The sequence below is a fragment of the Ictalurus punctatus genome, chromosome 1, assembly GCF_001660625.3.
Source record: "Ictalurus punctatus breed USDA103 chromosome 1, Coco_2.0, whole genome shotgun sequence".
Classification (NCBI taxonomy): domain Eukaryota; kingdom Metazoa; phylum Chordata; class Actinopteri; order Siluriformes; family Ictaluridae; genus Ictalurus; species Ictalurus punctatus.
Window position 1 is genome coordinate 29,943,537 of NC_030416.2, and position 25,103 is coordinate 29,968,639.

At 40.7% G+C, this 25,103-nt stretch overlaps 1 protein-coding gene across 4 annotated transcripts in view; it reads right to left on the reverse strand.

Moving 5' to 3' along the window:
- nrp1a (neuropilin 1a) overlaps window positions 1-25,103 on the reverse strand; it is a 73,430-nt gene that overhangs the window by 27,805 nt on the left and 20,522 nt on the right. For all 4 annotated transcript variants that reach the window (XM_053683773.1, XM_017479731.3, XM_053683781.1 and 1 more), the window contains exons 3-6: window positions 22,795-22,976; window positions 12,247-12,474; window positions 8,435-8,590; window positions 4,850-5,016 (exon numbers count right to left, since the gene is read on the reverse strand). In XM_053683773.1, the coding sequence (XP_053539748.1) occupies window positions 4,850-5,016; window positions 8,435-8,590; window positions 12,247-12,474; window positions 22,795-22,976 (733 nt within the window). The remainder of the gene's footprint in view (window positions 1-4,849; window positions 5,017-8,434; window positions 8,591-12,246; window positions 12,475-22,794; window positions 22,977-25,103) is intronic.

A 25,103-nucleotide genomic window follows, 5' to 3' on the forward strand; every position in this document is an offset into this window, starting at 1 on the left:
TTTTTAGCACCATCGTGCCTCTTTTTAATGGCATTAAATTATACATATTTTCCTGTGAGATGATCATCTATTTCTGACACAGTGAGGAACGATAAGGTTCTGCTTAATAGGCTCGAAGTTATACACACTTGTGGCATGAGCATGAAAAAATAATACTAATAAAAATGATTTTCACTTTGCAGAGAAGTGCGTTTCAATGGGCAGTATCCACGCTGGGAGGTTTGAAGATGTGATTAGCTGAAATATGAAGTCATACGTTAATATTATGATGTTTAGGCATTTGTTTTCTAAGTACCGTCTTAGGCTCACTGAACACTATTACACGGTTAGTGCTCAGATCGTACTTGCTTCAGTACCCAAGCACAATTGATGAATAACTGGCAGCTCTTGGTACGAGCAGTGCAGTGTGATACTTCTTGTATTATTGGTATTATTGGTATTATGTACAGTTTTCTGCTCCCATCTGGATCATAAACCTGTCATCTTGGTGCCTAAAAGCTCCTGTGACCTCTAATTTGACAGAATGACTCCAACCAACCTGTTTCCATTGGCTGTTGTACAAGGATAACAGTGATAACTTGTATATTAGGATCCTAACTGCTAGCCAAGTTGTATTATATAAACTAGAATTCTTAGACTATCTGACAGAAAAATTCCCAGTGTTGCCTTTTGCTGGCACTGATGTCACTGATGAGGTAACTATAGAAACTTAAGCAAGTGTGCAAAAATTCTTAATACTTAACACTACCAGTTAATAGTATTTGCACCCCTATAATAAAGTAGTAAATCATTCCTTATTCAATTCAAATAGTTACTATATTTGTTCATGATTTGCTCTTGCATAGTTCCTGGCGTATTTAAGAACCATACAGTAAAGTGTTCCTAGTTCATTTGTTACCAGTATGAGAAGTAGCCACTACAACACCACATTAGCTAACAGAATGTGATTAGCACAGGTGTGGTGCTAGCAGGGTGACTCAGTCTGACATTAGCTCCACAGGCTTCATCATCAGAGATTCTTATGTTAATTACAAGCACATTGTGTAATTACTCATGAGCTGGCAAGAGGACAGGTCCTGGCTCAAAATAGAAGCAGCTTTAATTGATGAGTGAAAAAGCTAAGCAAAACAATGGAGAATGGACATAGCGGCGTTAGGCTGACTGCGGCTAACTGGAAGCACATTTGGACAGAAGGAAAGAAAAACAGGATACGGTCGAATGGGATTGTTACACCGGCTCACACTCTGCGCTCTCCCTCTCTCTCCAGCCGTTTCGAGATAAACGAGTGCTCAACAGCCTGTGCGGAATGTTTTCTTCGAGGGAAGTCTGTAATTAGTGCCTGTTTCAGAGGCCTTTTCTGGAATCTTGGTCTTTTTTTGTGTTTTTTTTTTTTAAGCAAAATAAGTCCGGGGCTCAGGATGATGGCATAATGGCTGGGTAGAAGGGTCACTCAGTCATCGTTTCCATCTCTGGACCTGGCACATTCTCTCTTCGGTTCCATCAATCAAGCAGTGCTGGCTTCCTGCTGATAACCCCGGTTAGCGATCTACTTCAGGAAAATACGAGAAGCCTATGTCAAAACATATAGCCTTGATTCTTTAGTTTGATTTGTTTCTGATAGCCAAACATTTTCCAATAGGGCTCTGTAAAGTCTCTTTAGCCTCACTTGGACAGGGTTACTGTCTTAGGATGATATCTTTTCATTTTTACGCAGCAGTTACATAAATGCTACATTTCTATAGAGTTGTTTTTCCCAGGAATGTTGTTGTTTATGCCGTTATATATGGGTTGGCACTTTGAATATTATATTTATGATTTATTTAGTAACATCTAACAGATGATTAAAGAACAGACAGTAATACAACTGCTCATTCGTTTATACCAGTAGCCATACCCTTTAATCAGTCTGTGGGATTGTGCTCTTCTCGTTTCATGACGAATATGGCTTTTGACTTCTCTTCTGATCAAATCATTCATGACAACAGCGGGGTGTCATTTACATAAATAAACCTCTGCGTATTCAAAAGGCAAGCTTATATATGCTAATATGGTGATATGGACAGGGATGGTTAAAAGGTTTTGATTAATGGAACAAAACAAGCTATTCACTCCGTCGTACCATTAGGAGCTAGTCACTGGAGAAGCTTTCAAGTATTGACAGTTGACTTTTTCCCAGATAAAATGCATTATTCATGCTTCCACTTTGATCAATGGCGACTGTCGGAGCGAACTAGTCGGACTTAAGATCTCAGACTGCTTTTGCACCAGCACTCAGGTCTTTGTTCCAGCAGGAATATTTGCTGCTTGACAAAACCAATTTCTCATTACTCGGCATTCTCGAGGGACGGGAAATTGTCTTTCCTGTAGCTTTGCAAAAACGGTTCTTTGGTTTTTGGGATGTAGTGTGTCAAAATCTCTCAAACTTTTTCCTTGGAGAATCTTAATGGACTATACACATGCAGTTGTCTCCTCGGCCTCTGTCATGCTTTAGAAAAATGTCCCATTAAAATCAGAAACGCAGCCCTTTTGGTAGAGAAATGTGTGGAAACCTTTCCTGAATGTTTTTGGTGTAAAAAAAAAAACCCCAAAAAACATCTCTTATATGTGCTTGATGGGAGCGGGCTTTCAAATAAAGCTCAAAATATGCACAAAGAGAAAGAAAGATGGATGCAAGAATCCCAGTCTGACTTCCATGAATAATATAGGAATATGCTGCAAGTTGCATTGGGAAGCATTAATGAAATAAACAATGAACTGCTGATATAAGTGAGGAGAGGTGAAGCAGGGAGGAGTGGGTGATTTGTGCATGCCGAATGGATTGCACCATTAGAGGGCGAGAGATTGTTATTGTGGCTCACCAGCAAGCTTAATGAAGGCGTAATGAAGAGTTCGTCTCTCTTAATAAGGCTTATAATTAAACCACTTCACAAGTGCAGGTTGAAAAGAGACAGAAAGAGAGAGAGAGAGAGAGGGGGGGGGGGGGGGGGGTTCTTTAAATTATAAATCACTCAACCTCACTCATTCTCAGCAGTCCTCCCGCTTTGTTCCCTTGGAAACAGATGCGCGGGGCTAAACTTTGACATCTGATTGGCCAAGAGGGAGTAGCATGGGAATATCAGATCAGGGCTTGAAACAGAATACGTTTGATTTGCCTGAAATTTTCCTGCCAAAAAGTACCCCCTCTAATCAATACTCTTCAGAGGATGTGAAGCGGCTGCTGGATTTTGCCTCTTGTACTCGGCGGGAGATAGTCCATTTAGAATTTCATTAAAATCTGAAATGACTAAACAAGTTCCAGTAAGTAGAGAGGGCTGCTTAATTACACTAGATAAAATATGAAATGGCAAGTGTGAAACGGTGTGGAACCGAGACGCTGATTGAAAGAGGCAACCATTTTTTCCCCCGCCTCTATTTTTCTCTCACAGCTATGCTTTAATGGAACCCATTTACAGCCAATGTAGAGAATAAATTGTTTGACATTTTAGATCTCTTCTGCACTTAGATACATTCCATATCGTAGTGGCTATAGATCTGCAAGTCTAGTTTTTAGCATAACGCTGCAAACTAGCCGCAAAATGCACGCTGTAATCGGACAGATATTTAGAGCCTTTAGTTGCGGTCTTTAAAGCAAGCAGAGCCAATTATCGATTGTCTTTCTGAGGACATCTTAGTGGAACAGTAGTCTAAAGTGTAGTCCATTTTGTAAGACTGAAGACCCAATCAATGTCATATTGAAAGGATCCAATAAACCACAAGGATGAGGAGTCTTTCATGGCAGACATTTTTAATAGGGGAAGAACCTGGAAGAATGACAGCTAGTGATACGATCGAGAGAAGAGATGGAATCAGAAGAACTGCAGACAGTCCTCTTCTTGTCTGGGCTTCACATTGTACCATAGAGGCTCTCTCTTTCTTTTCTTCTCTCTCCCTATATCACATGAAGGAATTCCCCTTCTTAACATGGTGGCCTCAGGACAAAACTTCTGCCTCATAGGAAGCACTCGAAAGCCACTTCCTGAATCAGAAGCAGCCTGAAACACCATGGTGCCTCCTCCCTGCTGGACCAAAAGCCCATTCTATTGATTCAATTAGTCTGCAAGTTAGAACATGGGGACTCCAGGACAATATTTTGATAGCAATAAGGAAAAGATCTTTTATGGACTGTTTGTAGACCTCCCCCAGCAAATATTTGACTGAGGGCCGGCTTGGATATTAGCCCCCTGAGGAATGAAGCCTAAAACTTTCCGGAGAAGTGAAGATTGTAAAATAAATAAGTGTAGGTTTTGACGATGCCTGTGGGCCATGAGTTATAGCAAAACAGAAACTCGCAGAACCCTGATATGACACAATGATCCCTTCCTGAACATCTAAAAACGTACTTTGGAAGAAGTTGTGCATGAGAGAAGATATATCCTAGCATCCTGTTCTAGAGCGAATCCATACTGAGTTCAGACCAAAGCAGATGGTGTGTGTCACGCACACACTTTTGTGGTTAGAAAAATGTAGAGCCTGGGGATCATCATGTGGCCTTCAAGGATTCAGAGGGTTTAGGGATTTGCAGTCAACAAAAGGCTATTCTAACAAAAATGGTCTTTAATATGGAAAGACAAAAGCTTGACAAAAGCAATAAGCTGTGGCAAAAGCATTAAATCCGGTACAGGTTTAGCAGAGAAATACCTCAAACACACAAAAACCCTGAAGATTTGAAGGTCTACAATTGTATAACATAAAAGGACATACAAAAATCATAAAAGGCACTGGCAGACATTTTTCTCAAGGAGAAATTCTTTCAATTTGACTTAATCAGAGCAGGAATGTTGGTTACTACATAAGTGAAATCCTGAGCTACCTGAATCCACTCTTTGTTGGAGTCCTCCATTGGCGTCCAGCCGTTTTCAAAGTTATTGAGTCTGGAACGCTGTGCAGACCAGCTGGGATTATACTCCGACGAGGCCTCAATCTGCTCTGAGGGAATCTCGCCGGACTCTATACCCAACGGCTCCATGCAGTCAAAGTCTGAAAGTGATAGAGACGGAGAAAGAAAAGTTAGCGATGAGTCCCTAATAAAACTTACATCCCATGCGACCTCAAAGCACGGCCGTCCACTAGGGACCAGGCCAGTCATGCATGCAGCACTTTCCATCTCTGGTGACGAGAATAACACACAAGCTCTCTCTCCTTCAGTATGCAGAAAAAATGGTTTTAATGGATGCACTCTAGGAGTGTACTACATTAACACGTAAAATGGTGTTCATAAAACATTCAAGATTAAGCTTGAAGGAGGAAGACGAGTTATGGAGAACACGAAGAACGACTGCACCTGGTCGGAGAAGTTTCCCTCTTGGCACGTTATGTATCTGGCAAACATTAAACCTGTTTGTTTAGGCTTGTGCTGCTGGAATGGGGATCCAGGGAAAGGACCATATATCACTCTGATCGCCCTGCCACCCAGACTGTGGGCATCACACTCTGTTTGTGTTGTTGTGGGGCAATCGACCAGAGGCATGTCGGCTTGGTGGCTAGGGACAAAAAGGTCAGTCAGAGTTCAACCCCTGACCCCGAAGGGTCACTGCCCAGACACCCAGAGACCGAAGAAAGGGGGGGAGAAACGAATGAGCTGAGATGAGGCTAATTTACTAGTCTGCATACATATGCACAATCATGCACTTATTATCACTGATTAACACTGCAGTTAATTGCCCAGACCAAAAGCCCAGACATGCACGCACACACACACACACACACACACACACACACACACACACACACACACACACACATACATTAATGCAGTGTGGGAACATTTTTGCATTGCCTAACTATGCAGCTAAACCATCATTCAGATTGAGCGCGCACACACACACACACACACACACACACACACACACACACACACACACACACACACACGCCGTGGCTCAGAGACGCTGGTCTGGGTACTTGTAACAGATGGACAGAGCATCTGTGTTATCTGATAGACAGCAGTTTGAGATGCGCACACTGACTGTTCGCACACTGCATATCTGTATTCACATCACACACATACACACACACACACACACACACACACACACACACACACACACACACATACACACACACACACGCACACACACACACACAATCAACTCCCCCTACACTCAATCTTGCTTTGTCTTAAAAAACCCCTTCCTTGTCATGAAGCCAGGATTACATTACACTACTGTAGTTATGATGATGGTTACTCTGCACTGGTCTGCCATTTCTGGGGAAGATGGAATCTACATTTGGTATAGAACAATGCACACACTTATTTCTCGCCTCCTGATCGAAGACAGAGTGTATCAAATGTTTGATTTTTTTTGACCCGACTCTGTAACCGTAATAGATCCTGTCAATAAAATAAAACAAGGGATAAATGCAAATATCAGAAGGCATTTGAATCCACAGTGGAGGTCCTCGGAGGAGCTGTGGATGGTGCACGAATGACGTAAACATGAAGAATGTAGAGCGAAAAATTAGTGTTAGATCAGAGGGTTCAGTTCAGTTTAGCAACTAGTTGCAAGTTGAAAAAAAAAAACGTGATGCATCGTTGAATGTAACTGCTGATTTTTCATCATAAAAATCTACAAAAATCAGATTGAAAACATGCAACGGATAGCTTCGAATCGGATTTTAAACTATTCACAAATTTGTAGAAAATGTTATAACGGTTAAGATTTGGCAGGGTTTGAGCAGGGTTAATGTTTGCCCTCGTCTACATACTATACAGTACGTATATCCAATAGGTTCTCTAAAGTATATTTATACACTCATATTCCTATTATATAGTTTAGCCTCCCTCATGGAATAAGCATGTAAATCACTAAGATAAGATATAAATCCTTCGTTGAGCATATAAACCCGTTACATTTCTCTGCGTTTCACATATGAACATTTAAGCCACAGCCATTTCTCCCACTATGTGAGCGCATTCTCCACAGCACCCTGCTCAGGCACCGAGGAGAGGAGGAGGCCCGTGGAATGCAAATTTATGGAGGTGATAAATAATTGATAGCTTGCGTCTGCGTCTCACAGCTCCGGTTCAGCAGACACAGAAATAGTTCCCCAGCAAGGGCTGAAAACAAGCAGTGAAGACAAAGCTGCTGCTTCAATCCCAGTACTAATAAAAAGAAAACCCTCAATATACTAGTATTATAATAAACCTCATATTCTATTCAGAATAATGTATGTTGATTGGGCTATAGTAGCTCATTTACTAAAGATGAGATAAGACAAAATAATGCTTTATTAATCCCCAGACGGAGACATTAAGGTGTCACAGCAGTTTATAGAGTATATACAATAGAATAAATATAGACTAAAGAGTATATACAAGACTACATATATATACATATACATATATATATATATATATATATATATATATATATATATGTATATATATATATATGTATATATATGTGTGTGTGTGTGTGTGTGTGTGTGTGTGTGTGTGTGTGTGTATATAGATATATAAATATATATATATATATATATATATATATATATATATATATATATATATATATATATATATATGTATATATGTATACATATATATATATATATATATATATATATATATATATATATGAGCAGTATATACAACAAACAATGTACAGCCCTACTACACATATAGCTCCTGTACATGTCCCATATGCACAGTGTACATGATACTATATACGATATACATATTGCAGCTGTACAATATAATCAGGGTAAAGAAAGTTTAATTAAAGGTAATGCTCGAAAAATCATGGCTGGCGGACTCGAAAGATATAAGATGTAAAGATCAGGCTTGGCCAAAACAGAGAAAGTTGGCGTAGACTGGAAAGTGATTGATGAACGCACCATGACGTGTAAACGTTGGTGGTGTGTTCGGAAATGAAAATCAATTATTTAGTCGGAACATCTCTTCAGTTGGGGTGAGGAGGTGAATTCTCTGGGTGAACGAGTGAGTAAAAATAGCGGCAGGGAGCTGTTCTGGTAATATGTGTGTGTGAGACAGGCTTCATAAAACACGGGAGATGGGCCATGACTTCTTACACATTCACTTAATGAAAGAGTGCCGCAGTTGAGCATTTAATAACTTCCTCTGAGGCGTCATCATTATGTGTAAGAGCGTGTATGTGTGTGTGAATGTGTGTGTGTGTGTGTGTGTAAAGCACATGCTAATTTCTCATATATATTGCTTATACATCTTTGCTATGTCCTACGAGTGCACAGGACAGTATAGATGATGTAAAGAGCAATGCTGACATTTTGTTTAGAAATGTGTGTTTTTCTAAGTGTGTGAACTGAACTGTGAAAGCCACTTTCCTATTAATCTCTACTTTACTAAAACATGAGATGAATAAATAAAAGCACATTAATAATGAGAAAGTACATATAAGTCTGAGTTGCGTTTACTCACCCTCAGGCACAGTCCTCTCTACCACGGTGAAGTTAGCGGAGAAGCCCTCCTTTGCGATAGCGCTGTCCGTGTTGATTGTCAAGGCCAGTATTCCTGTGTAGGAGATAATTCGGCCCGGAGTGTTCTGCCCACAGTACCGGCCGATGTGCGGGCCGACTACACAGAGAGAAAAGAAATAAGAGTGGGTGGATTTAGTTCTAACCTTTATATCAAGGTTCATCTAGCTAGAAGCACATTCCAGTCAAATAAATAATGAAATAGTGAAACATTTATTATTTAAGGTTAAAGAGTTATGTAAATAATAATGGCGGATAATTCAGTCAGGAATTTGTATTACTAAGGCCACTCCGTAACAGCCGAAGGACGCTGAACTGACGTTCCTAAACTTCCTGCTCAGACGCAGGAAACTGTCTGCAAACTTTCCGCACCCCATTGTCAACGTACTATAAAGGTTAGAACAGAAAAAGTGCTGGTGAGCACAAGGCAAATGCTTCTTCACTGTCATAAATTCCTGGGCTCTTTGTTAACGCCGAGTCGGATTTGGTCCGGGGGCAATGCTGGTCACAGCCCCGTGACTTCCCAAACCTCTCTCCAGAAGAAAAGACAGGCATAAGATAAACGAAACGGCATGAAGGAGCAGCTGTAAACGACATGTTACACTGAGCAGAGCCAATGTGTGTGTCTTATTTGAGAAACAAAGACGGGGTTGGGGGAGGAAAAGGTATTTAAAAGAGATTTAAGTGGATGACACAGATGGAGAGAGTGCTAAAAAAAAAAAAGAACAGGAGAATTAGAAAAAGAGGGTTAGATAGGTAGCCAGGATGTCTGTCCCCATTAAATCTCTCTGTCTTGTTCTTTCTTTACTCTCTCTCTGGTTCTTATCTCTGATTAGCAGCTCTGTGATCTGAAGCGAGTGACAGACTCTTGCATCGTTCAGCACATGCTACACACACACTTCCAGAGATGAAAGAAAAAGCTGTCAGCTATGTGTTTGTGTGTGTGTGTGTGTGTGTGTGTGTGTGTGTGTGTGTGTGTTCTTATGAGGACCAAATAGATTAATCTTACCATGACTTCATAGATAGTACAACAACACACTCCAGGTGCAAGTGTGTGTGTGTGTGTGTGTGTGTGTGAGTGGTTAGTGTCAAAGATGGCCAAGCTCTGAGCACCAAAATGATCTCAATTTCTTTTTTTTTTCAGCTTAAACTTGCAATATTTTTAATAATAATAATAATAATAATAATAATAATAATAATAAACTTTATTTTATAAAGTGCCTTTAAAAGCAACTTCTCAAAGCACTGTACACAAAATAAGCAGTACACAGAAAAATTTGGGGTGTAAGGCATTAATAAACCAGATAGGTAATGCGGAGCCAAGCCATGTAGTGCCTTGTATGTTAACATCATGATCTTAAAATCGACACGGAACCTGACCGGGAGCCAGTGCAAGGACTCCAAAACAGGAGTAATATGATCACATTTCCTGGTCCCCGTCAGGATCCTGGCTGCAGAGTTTTGAACATATTGCAATTTATTAATTGTGGATTTAGAAACTCCGGCTAAAATGGCGTCGCAGTAATCCAGCCGAGTGACAGCAAATGAGTTTTACTCTGTTGTGTTTCGCAGTCGGGAATCGTTCTCTCTGCCAGGCAGGCTCATACTGCTTTAAGAGTAACCGTGGAATCCGGGACGGCTTTCTCCCTCTGGAGCTCCATCTCATGCTTTCCACCCTAATGCACTATTGATCGGTGCGGCTCCACAGGTAATGCAGCGGCCGTCTGAGCTGGCAGACAAGTAGCAGCTAAAGGCCAAAGCGTCCAGCTTTGCCTGTAAACCCATGCTTTCCACTTCACTTATCCCTTTGTTCTGTTCAGCAGTACACACACGGGACACTGGCATGACCTCCTAGTGTCATTTTCCTAGGTTTTTTTTTTTTTACTGTTTTGTCCTTAATTTCTTCCATTACAGCTTGAACGCTAAACACACTTCACATCGTCATCACTGAACAAACTGTACAGACTAGGATACTACTTTCAAGTTGCATACTGCTATGGATTATTCTTTAGCAATTTATAAAATGCAAACACTGATACTTCTATTTAGATATTTAGAAGGTGTAAAAACACTGAAATGTCAAAAATGTTAATAAGAGGTACTTCTAGATGTAATATAAAAATCTGATCCTTTTGACTTTGGAAGCTACAGTGTTTAGGTGCTTACAGAGAACTGTTGCTAGGCAACTGGCAAGCACGGTCACCAAGCATACACTAGTTTATGAATGAGGTTAATGATTAAGCTATGATGAGACTTTATATGAATATGTAAAGCCAGTATGACAATGGAAACTATAAAAAAAAAATACATGGTCCAAAATATCAACATTTTCCCAGATGTGTTGAGAAATTGTGAAGAAAATTCTCTTGCTTACTAAAATTACTGTAATTACATTTAGCATTGATTGCTAATCACACCTCTGTGGTGGGCGTTTTCAAACTTTTTGTAGCCAGGCACTCATTTAACTGTAAATGTAATTAGCAAGAGTCCCTCAGGACAGATTTATTTATCAGAACCTTTAAACTGGTTTGATCCGCCTGGCCGAAGCTGGAGTTTTCAGCAAGGTTGGTATGAGTGTGTTGATCTGTATCTGTTTTGTCTTTGTTTTGAAGTTTTATCACATACTATTTCCAAGCTGTATCTGTAGTACTGTATTGTCAAATGACAAAGCGTAGTTTACTCCATTCGACTCCGTAACACTGAGAAATGTCTAGGTGAATTGAATGATTTATTCAAGCTTGAAAGCTCACTCTGTTTCTAAATCACATGTGCCACCTTTCCATCAGCTTCTGCACCTCTAAAAATAATAATAAAGTGATAATAAAGTGAAATCTGGAACAAGCCTTCAGGTATTCGCAGTCTTCGCTCTTGGTTTGGATGCCAGTTCGCTCGTTCTACCTTGCGGGAGTTTTCACAGATCAGAGGCAGCAGACACTGAACACAGCCTCCAGAGCTGTGAATGTGATTTTTTTTTTTAATGAGCAAACTATTAGGAGGCAACCTTTTAGGAAATCTTACAGTATGTGAAATAAAAGAATGGAAGCTCTTTAAAAGCACACACACACATAGGTCATTACATGATACCTTGCTTATGCGCACTCAAGCAGCCACTCGACTCCATTACAGCTGAAGAAAATGGCCTATATTCATCAAGTGCCTTAGATGCAGAGTGTACACGTCAAGGATCATGCATCTGTTCTCAAAATAAATGTATCTGCAGGGGGAACATGATCCTAGAATGTGTGAGAAGTTAAATATGGCCTATATGTGTGTGGAAGTAGTGTTTGTGTGTATGTGTGTGTGGGACATGAACTGAAGCCCAGCTTGGAAGGGCTTTGCTTTGCGTCATCAGTTTAAGGCCAGAGTTTCCTTCCATTTTCCCCAGAGATCAATCACAGTGCATTGTTCACGAGAGATAGTATCTACTCACGCTGATAAAATGTGCATATTTGCAAGGACAAGGTCTCCCTGCTGACCTCTAGTCCAGTGTTAGAGAGAGAGACTACAATATCTCTGTTGTGTTTGTCAGATCCAGCCCAAAAAAACACTAACTAAAGGACAGAGAGGCTGTGTTATGGGCAGGGACAACAACTAGGGCAAAGAGTTACTCAAAGTAATGCAAAGAGTGTGAGGCTGTGTGTATTTCAGATTGTGACATTATTTGATCATCACAGATATTATGTTATTTGACTATTTCTGCTTCAGCCCAGGCTGCTTGGACCAAACCCAGAAACTATAGGTTATTGAGTTTCCTACCTCCAGGGAAACCGTCCCAGATCTCCAGGCGGTCATATCGGCAGAAGACCCCAGCGGTTGGCTGTGTGTCAGGCTCCAGCTCAAAGCTGTCAAACTCCAGGATAATTTCTGACATCTTTGGGGCGAAGATCATAAATGTGCAGTCCAGGTTATTGGGGTACTTCTCGGGGAAACCAGGTGACTTGATGAACCCGCTCTTAGAGGTGAAGTTTCTTGAGCATTCTGGACCTGAAAGGGGGGTGATTGGGGGGATGGGGAGGGGAAAGAAGAAAGAGACAAGAGTCACTTTAGTGCTGTTTTCTTCACACAAAACAAAAAAGAACCCAGGGGTGGGTAAACAGTGGTGGAAATACTTGGTGGTCCATATTGTTTAGCTTCATGACCACACTGTTTATGGTGTACGAATGAGGGGCCACCATGTAGGTCCGGGCCTTGGGGTGAAATGGGCGTGGAGCATAAGTTTAAAAAAAGAAAAAGGAAAAAAAAAAAGAATATGGTTTATGTTTTCATATAAGATTGAATTTCTAAATCCAAAGAAAAAACAATTATAGCAAAACAGATTTTATGAGAAGGGAAACGATTATCGCTCATTATAGACTTTCATTCTTTCTAGCGTATCATCTGGGGACAGACTGTGTGTAAGTGTATATATGTGTGTGCATGCACAGAGCGATTAGTGAGAGGCTTCAATCAGCAACATGGGACTCTGGGAGCTGTAAAGTAAACATGGCAGTTAGATTGCGTTCCAAAGCATCGCCCCCAAACACACCACCCCTACATCATTACAAGCCTGTCTAACATACGAGAGAAGAAAATTAAAGCCTTCTACATACACGCTTACACACTTTTTTTATATCGGCACGTCATAACATTTACTCAAACACCTCTAGAGGCCCAGATTTCTGCCAGTGTGGGTTGTCACTGAAGTTCACACATACCTCCCATCATCGCGCTAGGTTTACATCACAGCCGCCGGATTAACACGGTATATTTTAACAAAGCACACAACTGGTGACACGAGTACAGAAATACAGTCTCAGTGTACGGTAATGTAGCGCTGACAGCCTCACGACTAACACCATATTACTGCCACTCCTAATAGCATGGCAGCTCTGTGGTTCTTCTCAAGGTGGAGGAGATCCAGCAGTGCAAAGCTCTTTGGAAAATGGAAGCGAAAAAGTCTGACCAGACTGTCTAGACTGACCCAAAAGTGGAATATACAGAAACCCAACATACACTCTAATGTCAGACATACAGTATGATTTGAGCGTGTTTTCTTAAATGCTATTGATTGTTAAAGTGCATTTAGAACAAATTGCATTGACTAATGTGGTGTACATCAAATAAAACGGTACAAGAAATAAGACATCTTAAGAAATATAAAAATAAAACACTAAATCAAACATCAAAATTGAGTCAGATTTCATCTGCAACAGTGATTGAGTAGAGTATGAGGATCTGAATTACAGCCGAAATAATATTCTGCTGAGCTGATTGAATGAATCGGATGAATTCCTTACATATCTTACATGTCAGGGTAACACATGGAGGTCATTTTGATCAAGCTGTGGCAACAACGTACTGTACGGTACGATACGTGCCTTTATTTCTTCATAATTCTAACACAAGTCTTGCCATTATAACCAGAGCTAAGTGTATAGTATAATAACTAATAGGTGAGTGGAGCACATTACACCAAATCTATCAAAGTTGAGACAGAAAAAAAACCTGACCACCCTGGCCTCCATGTGTCCTGTCTCAATTAGTGGATAGTCTCACCTGGATACTATAGATTTATACCTAAGAACTGCCGTTATATTCATATTCATATTCATATTCATATTCATATATTCACTGTGCTGTGCTCATCCCAGGTCTCTTATTCACAGCATGTTCATTGAACATCCTTTCAACACACTTGTGCCCCATAGTACTGTTTGTTTTTTCAAACATTACTTCATAAAGTGTGAAAAATAGCATAAATCATAAGCTTTGGTCTTAGATGACAAGATAACTTGAATGTACAGTGTGATTACCATCCATCCATCCATCCATCCATTTTCTCTACTGCTTATCCTTACTGGGTCACAGGAAGCCTGGAGCCTATTCCAGGAGGCATGGGCCGTCACAAGGCAGGGGACACCCTGGATGGGATGCCAATCCATCGCAGGGTGCAATCACACACAGATTCATACACCCATTCATACACTATGGACACTTTTTTTGGACATGCCTTTGTACTAGGGGAGGAAACCGGAGTACCCAGAGGAAACCCCCGAAACACGGGTAGAACATGCAAACCCTCAACCCTGGAGGTGTGAGGCAAATGTACTAAACCACTAAGCCACTGTGCCCCCCGTGAGTACACCATAGAATAAGAATTAAAAATGGTACGTTGTTTTTCTTAAACCAATACAGTCTATAAAGCATAAATAGCCTACCAAAGACAACACAGCAAAACAACTAAAATAAAATTCCACCTCAAGCTGACACTGATGAAATTACAGTAAACGAAACAGACGAATGGACAGAGACTGAGAGAGAGAGAGAAAGCGAGAGAGACTGAGTGCGTTAGTCAATGTTACGTGCAGTCTCAGGCTGCCTAAGTGGATGTGGAAGAATGGTTCCTCTGTGTGTCACTTCTGTGGACCTTCTGCTCCGACAGTCGCAACCGCACCATCAGCTCACTGCTCCACTTTAGCTGTGTTTTTTCCTCCTCTAAAGCAAATGGCTGGTGCCGGAGTTTGAGTATAAAGTGGGTTGACATTTAGTGCCCTGCTAAAAGTTGGGCTTGAAACAGCAGGACATTACAGTTATGATCTTAACCCCTGTGGCCTGCAGTGTCACTAGGTTTGCGCTTGTTGTGCTCCTTATTCTTGCCTCCAAAGTCATTTTCAGTAAAACATTTGAAAACATAAAGCTTCATAAGTGGCCTTAGCATTGAGGGTCTCCTTTTACCTCTATTCACGCTACATTAACTGCTTAGAAAGAAGGAAACTGTGACAGAGTGCTTGACTTGGTGGTATGCTACGGTTGAGTTGTTTCACGTCAAGGATTTTAGTGTCTCTTTCAGACTCCAAAATACACCTCAACTTAAATGGAATGGATTTACATTAATGTCCAAGGTATACAGCTAGAAATCCCCACAGACCTCTCTATGGGCAGTCAGACTCAAAAAGTCTGCCATTCAAAATCAAAAAGAAAAAGGCCACTGGCTGGCGTGTCAAAGAGAAAGCTGTTAAGATAAGAGCACTTCTCTAATACGTCTTTCCTCTGCACCAGATAAATCTCTGCCTTTGCCCCCAGCTTCCCCCCCTTCTCTGTAGATTTGCCTCATTTTTCTCTCTCTGGGCAGTAATTGCATGTTATCACCCCATTCTTTTTTCCCCCTCTTCCATTTTGTTCAGGCGCTGAACACTAGGGGACACACTGGGGTCACAGCTGGAGACAGTACAAGGCTTTATATTTGTGTGCTGTAAAAAAAACAAAACACACATACACACACACACAAAAAAAACGATCCCTTGCAAGAGATTAAGATAGTAAATCTGAGAATTTAGCCTATGGATGAGTGTATCTGTGCAGAGATCAAGTGTGTCTGAACTTCACTAGCCAGTGCTTAATCTCAGAGCTGGGTCTGGATTTATAATGCTCCACTGCTGTTGAGAATACAGTGTGTGTGTGTGAAGAGACAAGGACATGCAGATGTTGACTACAATATAATTTGGTGATCATGCGGTTTCCTGTTGCAGTTGTTTGCCAGCAGTCGGGACAAACCTTACAAGACAGTCTGGAGAAAATGACAAAAAAAGAGAGAGGATAAATTCTGAGCTTGTAAACCTGGGTGAAACAAATAAAACTTTGTGAGACTAGCCCAGGCATGCATGTCCCCATCTTCTTCCTTTCTCTCTTCCTGTCTCACCCAGACACACACAGTCTCTCTCCTTCTCTTCCCACCTTTCTAAAGTAGACAGAAAAACAGCTACGGCCAGGATTTACGCAAACATTTGAATTTATGGGAGGATGTGAAAACTGAAGTGAGTCGCCTGTGAAATAAGAAACCTTAAGTGGATTCACGGCAGCTAAATGCTAATTCCAACGTTAACGGCTAACACTTGTAAGGATTATTTTACTGCTATGTTCTCACAGGATTATGTTTACTTGGTCGCGTGATGGTTATACAGGCTTCCATCTCTGAGGAATTTGCTTAGTTTATTTTACAGGCCACAAGTAGAACTTGTTAAAACAGATTGTTTGCAGCCCTGACGTTAGCGAGCAGGCCCTATGTCCTGTAATACAAATCTTTACGTGGTTTTCTCAGAGCAGAGCAGTTGGGTTTGTTATACAGTGCTTGATTAGATATTTAATGGTCGGATTGTAAAGAAAAATCAAACAGCACAGTAACTGAAGGTATACATAGATTCCAATTAAATCCTTATTTCCTAGCACAGCTTGCAAGCTAGTTAGTTTACTTAGGAAGGTTTTCCCAAATCTCATTAAATTGCACTGGGAAAAAAAAGCCATTTCACTAGGAAACAAATCTAAAATGCACCTTAGCCTGACAGACAAATATTGTACACCTCAAAGAGAAACTAGCAAGTTAGCTAGTTAACAATAAAGAAAGGAAATGTCGGCCCACACCTCATCACCTTTATCTCGTCCACATTCCAAAGAGATTACAAACACCACGAAACTATTGCGTTCACAGTTGGGCCACTTTTGACCCATGATGCTGTCTTTTTTGTCTTTTTGTTTTGCTAATGCTTTCCTCTTCAGTTAGTCATCAGGCTAGTAACTTGCTCAACTCTCTTCCTGGTGCATGTAACCTGTCTTTACAATCAGGGGTTGTGGGAGTGGCATGGGTAGAGGGTTCACATGATAAAGTGGGTTTAGGTTAAGCTCTTTGGCTAAACTTTTGCTCAGAGTTTTGTACAACTAGCTCCAGCATGTTAACTACTCTAATGGGCTCGATGCTGGGGCTGCCATGGTACGTCCTTCAACATAAGAATAGACAGCTTGCTTCTTCTTTGGCTTTCTCTTCACTACACCACTGACATTACTGATACTTAGACATCTAAACTCAATCATATTAAATCAAGGTATCTCTTTAATGTAATATAATAGGGATGGTATATTAGTAAGTTTAAAGAATTTCCTTCAAGATTCAAGAATTTCCTTCAGGAAAAATATACATGATCTTATCTTATTCTATAGTGTTTGCTTTGATTTTTGAGGGTTAATGATAATAGAAATCTGTCATACAGTATAACAACACAAATGAAAAGAAGGTTTTGCAAGGGATGTCATTTTTTTAACCATGGGAATGCCATCAACTTTAAATTGCGCCCTGGAGGTATGAGAGCAAAAGGTGTAGCCTGTGTAATAACCAGTGCTACAGAGTAGAGTGCTACAGAAAGCTGCATTAGCATAACAACGATGTAGCGATAAAATGCTTTCTGAGCCCGGTGAAGTAATCACCAATGTTTATGTTCCATATGTCTGTGGGGTGGATAATTAACTACAAACATACACACACATATATACATACAAACACACACAAAGACACTCCTTTGCTTTCATCCCCTGTGGGCAAACAGACCGAGGTTAATGGGTGAATAAGCAAGATAGAATTTGGACACAATTTCCAGCGAACATTAACATGGAGTCACACACAGTGACACACATAACACAATGCTTTAGGATTAAGTTGCTGAGATAACATTTAGTCAGTCTTGCTGATGGTGCCACTTGAGAATAAAGGGGGACTGGGAACACATAGAGTGTTTGCTTTTTGGGTTCTGGTATGTGTGTGTTATTTGGAAGACCGTAATGGTGGCATGGAGGTGTTGGGGATCGAAAGAGCCGCCCTGCCAGATGTGACCTGTACCACTGGCCCTTGGAGCACGTAAAAACTGAACAGACTGGGTATGATGAATAAACTACCCTCAACACACACACACACACACACAGCATAGTCAGTCAGTCAGTGGTGTTGACACAGGTGCCATCGTAAAACCACTGAGATAGCACAAGCGTGATAAACTGCTAAATCAAATCTGAGGTAGGATCAAGCTGCCTTTCAACATGGCATAGTGAGAGCATCCATTCCTTCTTCTTTCAATCAATCTATCCATCCAAGGACGACTGGTATAAATGGGCTAGACGGGCTCGAACCCTCCCCACCCGGTCTTTTTAAAAGAAATCGAGATGAAGTTTTATTTTTTGTCATCAACATCAGATTATCTTACAAAAAAATTATGCAGGATGGTATGAAAAAGCAAGGCTGGGTCTGATTTCTTTCAGCCTAGACTGTAGAGTCATACCTCTCTGTTTACTGTCACTGATTGAGTGAGAATTGCTCAAGCCTAAGAGTTTGACTGTTGATTGATAGATATTAAAATTTAGCACTTGCATATAATATTACAACCAGCCATCACTGCATGCTTCCATCCATCCACCCATCCATCCCTCCATCCTCTTACCCCTCCCTGCCAACCATCAGCACATCAACATTCAAGAAGAGCTGGCCTCTTTGCTGGCTTTGCCAGGCTTGATGTGGTTCTGAAAATTGCAGAGCTGTCAATTGCAAGCGTATGTTTCTTTTCTACTCCAGGGTACTTTTAGGAGATGCTCACAGAAGACGGGATGACAAGATAAGTACAGAGCCTACTTTTTTTTGGGAAGAGATGCACAAGCAAAGGATTCCATAAAGAACCTATTAGGCGTTTGGTGTGGAGTGGGGGTGGAGGGGAGTAAACCTAGGGGAGGGATTTGGTGGTTTTGAGGAGCATCTGTACCGTGTTACACACCAGCAAGAGGAATGAAATAAATTAATGTTCAGAGCGTGTTTGAATATAGATGAGGTAAGAAGATTGTACATTTTTCCCCCTATCTCTCTCTCTGCAGGAGCGTTGGTGAGGGGGCGGAGGTGAGGTAGTGAGGGCAACATGCATTAAAAAAAATCTAAACTATTTTCTTTGTGTATCAGCTACAGCTAAGCTAATCCAATCCGTTCGTTCTTAACGCTTAAACTTAACGCTATAACAGAGTATAATGTGTTGTCTTGAACCATGTTTGCCAACCATCAAACCTGAATTCTGCATTTTCTCTGACCTTACCGGTTTATACGTGTACCAGATCCTTAATTGATTTATGCCCTCATATTTTCTCACACTGAACTGTTCATGCTATGCGAAGGTCTATTTATTGACTTTTTTTCACTTGTTTTTTTTTCATTATTTCCTAACCTGCACGTCTCCTGTTCACCTCCTACTTCCACGGCCCACCTAATTGACCTTTGTGTTCTCCTCGTCTCTTTTCCACACTAACATAGTAATGATTGTTTTGCGTATAATTAAGACTTTCTACCACATTACAGCTCCTAGGAAGACTGCCAACATGTGTGACCGAGCCTGTAATGGCTGCTTTGTGTGTGTGTGTGTGTGTGTGTATGAGAGAGAGTGACTGAGAGAGAGAGAAAGAGTCACTGACCTTGGACTGGTCAGTTCTCCAAATTGTGGAACCTGCTTAAAGACTGTTTGCAGTAATCAGTGTAGCTGGAATTTTCTGCCTCATTTGAATGCCTGCACACCTGCTGGCACTTTCATCACATCCTAACAGCTGTGTATAATTATTAGATTTACACATATCAAACACACACACACACACACACACACACACACACACAGTATCACACCTGATGCAAGTCTGCTAATACTGTCTATCCAACGCTTGCTAATCTGTTCCTCCTTAATCCCCTGTCCTTGCTTTTCTGCTTTCATTAGATGGAAGTGACTGAAGGTTGCTCTGTTTCTCCCTCTCACACTCTTTACTTTGGCCCTTATTTTATTTCAGCACAGCTTCTCTCGTCCTCTTGAGATTTATATAAATTGATTTTTTTAGCTGTACACCACGTACCGCTCACAACATAGACAGTAGCAACGGAGCAAAACACTGCCGTCTCCAAGTGTAACACCATTCTTCATCCACTCAGGAACTGAAGCACAAACAAGGGCTGATAAGCTAACAAAACAGGCTGGTAGAACAAAATACCGTACTAAAGTTTGTGCGCCCCCACCTTTACACACACACTAGCCAAATTACACAGATTTACTTTCATCATAACTTCGTGAGAAAGTTCAGTTACTGCTAGCGCTGACAGGAAAAGCACCGGAGGGGGATTTTATTTTTTTCTTACACTATGTTACACCACAGATACATGTTCCTATTATTATTATAGTCATTACATCTACTATTATTATTATCTTCTCAACTACTGCTTTAGTCATTTCTTTCTAGAAAACTATTATTACAACACATTTACCACTGGTGAACAGCCAAGGTTTAAAGTAGCCAGACAATTTGAAAACATTTCTGATTTATACACTATTACACTGGTTTAAACACTTTAAAAAAAAAAAAAAATATATATATATATATATATATATATATATATATATATTATTACACTGAAACTTTTCTCCATGGGAAAAATGACAGCCAAATTAATTCACACATCTGTTTCAGCCATCGTGCTAACCACAGTGCTGAGTAAAACGATATATTAGGTAAAGCTGCTGATCACTGAAGTGTTCCATGGGATGAAAGTAATTCAGAGGCATCGTGCATAATGTCAGACAGTTTTTAAAAGTATAGGTTTAATTTCACACAAAGGGCTCAGTCATAACCCTGTAAAATCCCACCGCATCCAGACCTGTAGTTTCTCACGCTCACAGCTACATACTTTTAATTACTAAACAATGCATAGTAGTTGCTCAGGAATGTGTTTATGATAGATAATTGAATAACTTGAGTGTATGAAAATTGATATTCAAAAACCAAATTCAAAATAAGCCATACTGTACGTCTAAGTAACGTGAGAAATGTTTGTGATGTTGTTTTATTGGGAACAGCATCAATGTAAATGGAAAAAGCTCACTGTCTTTAATTAGACACTTAATTAGTTATAACATATATGTGTGGATGTCACTCTAGCTGTATATAGTTTACTATTTCTTTATATGTATGTATATATATATATATATATATATATATATATATATATATATATAAAAACTATATACATAGTTTATATTATTATTATTTTCTTTTTTTCAAATAGCCTTTATGAATGGCTTTGACAGAAGAAGAACGTACTGAAACCATCCTCATGGCTGGATCGTGAAGCTATCGCAAGGTCGCCATGGACTTTACCAGGAAACACGGAGAGCACATCACACCCCATACTGTTGCCAAAATTTATTAACAAATTCAGAAAGACTGGAAATGTTGTGGCACAACCGAGAAGTGGACGTCCACGAACATCCACTGACGAAGCCACAACCGACGTGGTGCTGGCAAACATAGTCCTGCATGTATGGAGACTTTTAGGACACCCTGTATTTAACCAGAACAATGTAGAAATTCTTATGAACTTTTAAGCTTTCTTCCCACACAGATCATGTCAAGTGTCGAGCCAGTTTAATGTAAAATATTCAGACTAAAATTAGGTCAAAATAGTCAGTCTACCAAAAGATATCTAAAACCTTACTAGCACAATCCTCAAATCCTCATCCACATTTGATTTCCTCAAATCAGACAGGGACTTTCATGCTATGATCCAGTTGCCACATTAGGACATAGGTCTACTGTGAAAATATCCATGATGCTCGTCAGTTTTTAAAACTATACACAGTAGAAGAAAAGTTTTCCTAGACTGCTACTCATAGTTGTGTTACTATTTAAACGCACACTGTCTCGGAGTCTTTTATTTCGAGTGATTTATCTTTCCGACTATTCAGTAAGTGTGAAGGTATGTATGTGTAGTGGTAGGTGGTGCTCTCTTTATAACTGGGGGAAAAAAAAGCAGATTGCACCAGCTGCTCCACACGTGCACACTAAAGCCCAGACACTCACTATAGAGATGAAAAGAAACCTGGCTAGAGCATCCATCTTATCATGAGGTCAAATGAAAAGGCCCGAGAGCAGCAAGTGGGGTTAATTAATGAAAGTGGCATCTGCTGCACCTCGCTAGGGTTAGTCTTGCATGCGCGCACACACACACACACACACACACACAGTCTCATACAAAAACACACTGACTTTGTGCCTACTTGTCCTTTAAACACAGGAAGCTGGCCTGAACAACAGGAAATTTCATCTGATAAGTCACCCATTGTGTGTGTTCGTGTGTGTGTGTCATGGTCTTCATGGGTTTTTTTGAGGCCATACAGGCACCGGTGACCAGGACAGTGCACAGAGAGATATGATTCTGCTAAAGGAAGGAACTCGTAATGCTCGCAGAACTATCACCTGGTCCGATCTCCTCAGGCACTGGAACCAGGAAGAGGAGAAAGTCTTCCTTCTCGTGCTCTCATCCATATACGTCTCTTACTTCTTCTCTGCTCTGACTCATCCACTGAGAAACTAGCCATCCAGGGACAACTTCCTCAACGATATCAGTTTGAAACGCACCCCGATGACGTACAGTCCCTGAGTCATACATGACGGACAGGAAACCAAACGAAGACGATTTGCTGACTGACTTACCTGATTTGAAAATCTCGTAGCGGATGGAGAAGCCAGCGCCGTGCGTCTCGTAGTCTGACACAAACTTGATGAAGAGTTGGTTACCGGAGGACACTACAGGAGAAGGAGCGATCTTCCCACAGTACTTTCCCACCAGCTGCCCGCTCTCATCGATACCATCCCTCACTTCTACATAGTCGTATCTACAGAGAGAGAAAGAAGAAGAAAAAAAAGCATTATTTCTTCTGTGATTTCATTATATACGTAATTACAATGACACTGAAATGGACTGGCATCCCATCCAGTGTGGATTCCCGCCTCGCGCCTGTCCTGGGACAGGCTCCGGATCCTCTGTGACATGAACCAGAGTAAAACACTTCCTGAAGCCTAACGAATGAATGAATTCCATTTAACTCGGTTACTCAATATAAAGGCAAAATGAAGTTTATTTATTGACTTAAGAGCTCGCCTTTTTAATCAGCTCAAATCAGATTGGCTAGCAACCCTTTCTTTTAACTCACCATTAGCACAGCCGTTTTATTTACTATTATATAAGTAAGAAATAAAACAGATTGAGGACGAGTGTAATGAAACCTGACGTGACACTGTTTTCAATAACAGGCCGCACGGTCGTGCCTCTTTTATCACAGCAATTTGCCAGTGATTACAGATTTATTTATCGGAGAATGACCCGACATATATATTTATCAGTTTACAGTTACATTTGCTATTTATGGAACCTGTGATTTTTACAGCCGGCACTTCTGTTTGACCTCCTGAGAATTCAACAGCGCTGTGGCGTAAATAAAGAAAAGGTTCCAAGTCCACATTAAAAACCTGGTGTTCGCTATTTTTAGTGTCATGGGAAACAATCTGCATGTCCTTTAAAGGTGAACAAGAACAACAGGAATTCCATTAGAGCTTAATCACTGATCAGATAGATAACTGAACCACACCCAGTGTCCCATTGTTATAACTGAGAACAGAGAAATCTCTTGCTCACTCTCTCCCTCTCTCTCTCCCTCTATATATCTATCTATCTCTCTCTCTCTCACTCTCTCTCTATATATCTCCCTCTCTATCTCTATCTCTCTCTCTCTCTCTCTCTATGTATCTCTCTCTCGCTCTCTCGCTCGATCTCTCGCTCTATCTCTCTCTTTCACACACACACACACCACACACATACTGTAAACACGCAGAAGGACTAAAGCTGCAGCTGCCGACTCTCCCAAACTGAACTACTGAACTGCTGAACTCTCAACAATGCTGATAAATATATCAAACTTTTGGCACTAAATTACAGCTAATCCACTACAGCAGGATCAGGAGTTACAGAAAGCATTCAGTGATGAAGTACATGTGCTCGGTGCAGATGTCTCACCGCTCTCTAAACAATGCACACAGCTGCTCCATGACAAACCTCCCAGAATGCCTTTGTGTGTGTGTGTGTGTGTGTGTGTGTGTGTGTGCGTGTGTGCACGCGTGCTACTGGGAGTAAACTAAAGAAAAAGCGAGCATAATTATCCATAATTTTGTGATGTCTGAACATCTTTGGGATCTTTGTAGAGCAAGCGCTAGAATTATTGGCAAACCTTCGATTCGAAAATGATTGTGTAAAATGAACGTCACTCAAAAGGATTCAAATTTTCTACTCAGAAATGATGAGGAAGTAACTACCATGTTTGTAGCCTTTTGTAGTCACTCCATCTGAAATACATGTGGGGGATTTTATATTTAAAATAAACGCGTAGTACAAATATATCAATGCAGTGTGTGTCTATGTTTAAGGCCAAACTGTTAGTCATTGTTATTCATTCATTTTAATGAAGGGTGCCAGTATTTTGGACGATGACCGTATTTGTAGGCAAAAGTGTGGATTGTATTAGTTGCTCCTTTTCTTTGGATTCTCCACACACACACACACACACACACACACACACACACACACACACACACACACCAGTCTGAAATGGAATTTCAGCCTCCCAGTTATTGACGTGAGAAACCGCCTAATTGAGTCAGCAACGGGTCGGAAGTCTGTTACACACAGACGCGTGTGTCTACACAAAAGGGAGACAGAAACACAAACTCACACTCGGGGATCTTGTGTCAGTAACACAACACGAGAACGAGAGGGTGGTCCTGTCAGAGCAAGCGAAGTGAGACTGGAACGGATACAGCACTGTGAGCTGATACTCCACTTCTGTGCTCCAGTGCTCCAGTTATGGTTTAGGCAACACTTTTTTCCGCAGTAATATGCTATATATATATATATATATATATATATATATATATATATATATGTATATGAAGGGGGTTGGTCGACTTGA